The sequence below is a fragment of the Ictalurus furcatus genome, chromosome 2, assembly GCF_023375685.1.
Source record: "Ictalurus furcatus strain D&B chromosome 2, Billie_1.0, whole genome shotgun sequence".
NCBI lineage: Eukaryota > Metazoa > Chordata > Actinopteri > Siluriformes > Ictaluridae > Ictalurus > Ictalurus furcatus.
In genome coordinates, this window is record NC_071256.1 from 29,774,091 (window position 1) to 29,780,626 (window position 6,536).

The 6,536-nt window shown below is 39.1% G+C and overlaps 1 protein-coding gene across 1 annotated transcript; it reads left to right on the plus strand.

Moving 5' to 3' along the window:
- On the plus strand, nucleotides 1–1,798 carry tmem150b (transmembrane protein 150B). Its single transcript, XM_053640334.1, has 6 exons — nucleotides 1–249; nucleotides 352–411; nucleotides 502–569; nucleotides 716–843; nucleotides 925–1,102; nucleotides 1,471–1,798. Exons 1-6 carry the CDS (start codon nucleotides 185–187, stop codon nucleotides 1,638–1,640), a joined length of 669 nt encoding a protein of 222 aa, XP_053496309.1. The 5' UTR covers nucleotides 1–184; the 3' UTR covers nucleotides 1,641–1,798.
- The last annotated feature ends 4,738 nt before the right edge of the window (nucleotides 1,799–6,536 follow it).

Sequence of the window (6,536 nt, forward strand, 5' to 3'; positions counted from 1 at the left end):
TTTCTTGCTGTTTACATTACAGGCAAATCACATGACGTATGATTGAACTGTTTTAGATGTGAGACATTCATCAGCGTTTGTCATAGTCATGAGAAAGTATAAACAAGAGGATAACTATGACATGAAATAAGAGACTGTTACATGTGTCACATGTCATGTCAACAGGCAATCTGATTGGTCCATCATGTGGACATGGGCGCTACTTCCTGTTATCCTGGCAGTGTTTGGCACTCTAGGCATTTGGACTGTGTATGTATCTGTTTTCTGCTTCTCTCTTTTTTTCATTACTATGAATGTAGTGCACTCTGTTTTTATCACTTCCTGACTGCGGGTTTGTGTTTTACGTGCCAGGTTTGGTTTAGCTGTGTCTAATGAGACCGTGAATCTGACAGTCGAGTTCCCATACATCAGGTGTGCGTATTGATTATTATTTGATATAAGCCAAGTCAAGTCTTCTAGAAGTTTAGTAAATGGTAATGTGACTGGTATTATTTTTCTCAGCACATGTGGCACATATAACCCTCAGAGCTGTCTCTTCTCCCAGATATGCAACATCTGTTCTGTGCTAGGTGAGTGCTCCTCTCTCTTACTCTCTGTCTTTCTCACTATCTCTCACCCACTTTCATTCATTCATTCATTCATTCATTCTCTCTCTCTCTCTTTCACTTTGTCTGTCTGTCTCTCTCTCTCTCTCTCTCTCTCTCTCTCTCTGCAGCTCTGTGGATTGTGATTATAAGGTTCCAGCAGGTGAGGGATTTGAACTGTGCATCACGTGTGAACACAGCCAGTCTGGTTCTGGGGTTCATTTCATCTATAGGAATCTCCATCCTGGGAAACTTTCAGGTATAACCCACCGACCCACTTGTTTGCTTAAAACCCACCGACCCACTTGTTTGCTTAAAAGTTTGCTTTTCTCTTTCTTAGCAATCAGTGGTGATGGGCGCTCACTTGTTGGGTGCGTTCCTGGCATTTTTTGTGGGTCTGGCATACTTCTGGCTTCAAGTGTGGCTCACTTATCGTGCAAAACCATCACAGGACAAGAAGTGGGCGGGGCCTGCACGGATTCTTTGCTGCAGTCTTTGCACTTGTTTGGTTTTTGCCAGTATCCTTCAAACTGTCATCACAAATAACAGTGTAAAGCTGATTTCTATTGTGCCAGTTAGAGGTTTGTGTTTTTAGAGAGAATTGACTTGCTCCTAATGAAATTATCATGCATCATTAATCAACTTTAGGATGCATGTCATGGCATAGATTTTGCCTAAGAAACAGTAACATGATTAGATTATATAATCAAATTGCAGACAAACGTAGTCATGTTCTCTGTATTGTTTCTGTCTGTCCCACTGAAGAAGTGGATCATAAGTTTGTGCAAAATGAGTCAGTCCATTTTGACACACACACACACACACACACACACACACACACACACACTCAAACTCCCTGTGTTGAACCTTAATCCCTGTCCCACAGTGTCTGCGCTCCATAATACAGGCTACCGATCTGCAGCTGCCATGTGTGAGTGGGCTTTGGTCATGTGCTTCTTCATGTTGTTCGGCATTTTCTCTGCAGAGTTTCGCCACATCGACTTCCATGAACTACATGTACAGAACGAGAAGCTCAGCACAAGTAGCCTTGAGTAACACGGTGGCACTGACAGAACACTTAAAGTGCACCTATTATGGTTTTTCAGATATTACTGTGTTACAGCTGTTTGTGAATGTTAAAACTCTGCAAAGATTCAAAAATCAAATCGCACGACAAACGGAGTCAGTGACTCCCAAAAGAAGGAACCGATTCTGAACAGCTGAATCGAGTCGTTAGTAATTCCATATTTACTTCCTGTACAAAACTACACAGGTTTTTAACAAAAAGCCCCGCCTCTGGTTTTCATTGGATGCTTGCTGACTGCTGTAGACCAATCACAACAGATTGGGACATCTGACCAATCAGAGCAGAGTATGCTGTCTGAAAGCAGAATGAATGCTTCATTGACCAAGTCATTTGTGACACTGTTTGTGACACTGGGAAACAAAGGTAATGCTGCAATTTAAATTATGTGCACATTAAAGTGTTTTTTGAACTCGGATGCATGTAAATCTATTGTATGAGACCTTTAAAACAAAATTAGGCACGTTTCAAAACCATAATAGGTGCTCTTTAACCAACACATACACACTTGTTGCCAAGTGAGAGTTTAACCTGCAGTATGGTTTTAAAGATTATAATATTGTATTGTATTGGGTTATGTTGCTAATATGGACCTAATGTTATAGAATATGAGAACTTTGGTGTCAAGTTTTATTAATGTCTAATTTATAAACTTTATAAACTTTTCAGCTTTGACTGATTCATAAGTCTAGCTGCTCACATGTATTAATGACTTTGCTATCACTGATATATTTAATAATAATAATAATAATAATAATAATAATAATAATAATATATAAAATAATAAATGAAAATACATGTCCTCATTGGTCAGGTGCTTGCTGTGCTTAGTATTAAACTTTTATTGCACAAGCATGGATTATCAAAAACCTTAAACTCACATGATCACCAATGCAGTTTACACAACATACTTTAGTTGAATTCTTAAAAATGACTTTATGATTGCTATTAAAATATTTTTGTATGTTGGAAAGCCCATTCTGATTTATTATAATATTGTTTTAATTAATATTCAAACTTTAGTCTTCTACCTTTCAATTCTTCGTGTAGTATATAGTTAATCAGCTAACACCTCCGGGGTTCGGGTTTCGAATCCCACCTCCGCCCTGTGTGTGTGGAGCTTGCATGTTCTCCATTACATTTACGCCATTTGGCAAACGCCCTTATCCAGAGCGACTTACATTTATCTCATTTATACAAATGAGCAGTTGAAGATTAAGGTTCTTGCTCAAGGGCCCAACAGTTGTAGTCTGGCAGGATTGGGATTTTGAGTTCATGACCTTTTTATCAGTAGTCCAACATCTTAACCACTGAGCTACCACTGCCCTGGTTGTCCATGTGCTTCGTGGGTTTCCTCTGGGCATGCTGGTTTCCTCCCCCAGTCCTAAGACATGGGTTGTAGGCTGATTGGCATTTCCAAATATTCCGTAGTGTGTGACCATAGTTGACCGCCCTGCCATGGGTTGGCACTCCATCCAGGGTGTGCCCCTCCTTGTTCCCCAAGTTCCCTGGGATAGGCTCCAGGCTCCCCCTCGACCCTAGGTAGGATAAGCAGTATGGAAAATAGATGGATCCTAAAGCATATTATTCAATAGCTACTATAAAAATGACAGTAGCTTGGCTTTTAAAATATATAGTTAAGGGTTTATAATAAGCATCCCGTATCTTCTTTTCAGGCCATTAACCGATACTCCGGTTTCCTCCCCCACTCCAAAGACATGCGTTGTAGCCTGATTGGTATTTCCAAATTCTTCGTAATGTGTAAATGGGTGTGCGACTGTGCCCTCTGATGGATTGGCACCCCATCCAAGGTGTCCCCCGCCTCATGCCTCGAGTTCCCTTGAGTTCGTTTGGTTCCCAGGCTCCCCGTAACCCTGTGTAAGATAAGTGTTACAAAAGTTGAATGGATGGATTTAAATGAAACATCTATTAATAAGAACCCATGATCTTTGTGCTGTACTTTTCACAGCTCAGCAGTGCTTGAGAACTGAACAGTGTTATGGTGCTTCAGTCAGTTCTGTTCTGGCGAATTTATACAGCTGCCAGTTTGAGGTATTTTTCTAAAGTCAGTGTGCAACGCAGTTACAGAGATACAGCCACACCCTCTTGTTTAAAAGCTCAAATTTCTGGTTTTGGCATTTGAAATTGCAAGATATTTCCAGCACATGGTGATCCATCAGTGGTAGTTTCAGCTCATTGGGATGTGCCACTATAACCCTCGGGTAACAGGTCATCATCACTCTAATAAAAAGAATTGGCATTAATCATGATTACATGAGTATTGGTCAAATGGAATCTTAAATACAAGCTGATTTTTATTTGCAGGGATTCCTTCACTATACTGGCAATGAGCTGTCTTTCACTGGCATACAGCTAAGAGCTTAATAGTGGTGGCATATAAATGTTGGTAATTACAGTGGTTAATTGTATTTACTTTCAACTTCCTTTCCTTTAAACTTGTGTACATATGCTACTGTATATCACTCTGTACAAGTATCAGACTCAGGTAGAAGGTACAGCTTTTAAATTCTCACTGGTAGAAATTGTATGTTAGAAGTAGATTGGATTATGACTTACACCAAACGTAATTGGTGTGTTTATTGTTATTTTTCAATATAGTCTTTTCTGCTATTTTATGAAACTTATGAAGCTATTTTATGAATCCCAAATAATCTATTTTTAGACATATGTATGATGATTATCACAGTTAGAAAAATGCTAAAGTGCAGGGTATTAAGCCTCCTTTATTGGTTAGCTAGATTAGCCTTGTAGCTAACCAGTTTGTTTCAACGTTTGCTTTGTTCTGAAGCAAACTTCGGAACAAACTTTAAAGGATATTAATAGCTGTATATTTTAACATTATAGATTAAAATCTCCAATGCATTATATACATACATATAGAACAATACAATAATTTTATATTATAAATTTGATATAAATTTTAATTCACATGAATCATATTATATATCATCATAATATTTTGATATCTAGTCATAATTCCATAGTTCCAATTTTTTCCCATTCCCATTTTTTGTAGAAGTTATGCTTATTTATTTATTTATTTAAGTCAGAACGTGAAAATAAATGGTTCCAAACTAGGAACGTATCAACATCACTGGAAATCGTACCAAAAAGCAGCAATAATATCTTCGGTACAAGAACTTCAGTGATGAAGGTGTAGGATATATTGGATGCAATGTTGACCGCTAGGTGGAGCTATTTACTCATAAATAGTGATGTTTGTGTACAATAAATTGTAGTTATGTTTTCTTGGACAACTTTGGCATTGTTAACACTCTCATCACAGGGTGAAACCTAAAGCACTCTGCCACTCTGAGCCTGCAGATAGTGCACTTTGAAGTTTAATAGTGATAGAGTTCTGGAAGGTCTGGCAAACATGCCTGAGTGGTACGTTTGCTGAGTGGCACTGAGCATGCATTAATGGTGCCAGTGGGGCTTGCTACAGCCTTATTCACTGTGGAGGCATGTATGGTTTTGGTTGTGGCACGGCTGAAGGAAGAGCAGTAATCCTATGGGCACCTGTGGAGCTGCGTCACGCAGTGATTCCATAGTAGGTCGACATCTACCTGTGTAAGTAAAGCATTGAAAGACTGCATGTTCATTGTTTGTTGCGTAAAGGCAACAGGGGACTTGTTCACTCACTCACTCACTCACTTTCAGTAAGCACTTTATCCTTGTCAATGTCACTGTGGATCCAGAGCTTATCCCAAGAACACTTGGAATGAAGCAGGAATACACCACATGTATGGTACACCCGTCCATCACAGTGGACCATGCACACACATACACACACTCTTTCCTACCTAGGTGCAATTTACACTGGTTGCTTTGATCTGTTATCCAAATTTCTAACTCTCTAAAATATGGCAAAATGTTTGCATCAGCCAGACAGACAGCAGATGTGTATAGCCTATGTTTTTATGGAACGATATTTACATTAATATTTTACATTAAACATCTACTATAGCATGCAACTACTAACTATCAGAATGATGTGTCCATGTAGTATATCATGTTTTAAAGACGTGCACGACTTTTTGGTGAGGAAAATAGCCTCAAAAATAGCAGCCTTTACTAAAACAAGTGAGGCAGAACCACATGTGGACATGAACATATAGGAATTTATTTTATTTACATTACAGAACAAACAGGCTAATGTTTTCACATCTTAATGTTGTTTGTTTTTAGTTCATCGATCTTTAACATTTTAAAGGAGATACAGCAACACAATGCTGGGAAAGATGGGCCTTCTTTTCTGGTATAAAAGTTTGTAGTGATTTCACAACATACAACATTTTAAAATCTATAAAGAAGCTGTTAGTTTTATTCGACATGACATTTATGGGCACAGGTTTGGACACAAATTAGTCAGAGTGGTTATACTAATGGAAAATGCAGCACGGGTTTGTCCTCTGGTGTTGGGATTGGTATTCTGTGGGGCCCAATACCAAAGTCGCCAGAGTAGGCAGTTTACTCTCCTACAGGCGGGAGCAGACGGTCAGATATGAAACTTTACAGTGTTACCTCCTGGCTCTTTGTACATTCCCTTGAAGCCTCTATCACAGCTCAACTCGACCCACCATCACGCAAGGTATAAGGAAGACATAAGGACCTCTTCTGTCCTGGCACGCAGTTGGTGAAATGAACTTCCCCTGGCTGTCCGTAGAGTCTTTAAACGAAGACAGAAGACCTACCTGTCTAAAACCTTCCACTTTTCCCCCACTGATAAAGTTCTTTCTTGAGTGTTTTGGGTCATTGTCTTGTTGCATGATAAAGTTCCTTCCTATTAATTTGGTACCATCACGAGTTACATCATCAATAAAGATGAGTGAGCCCATTCAAGAAGC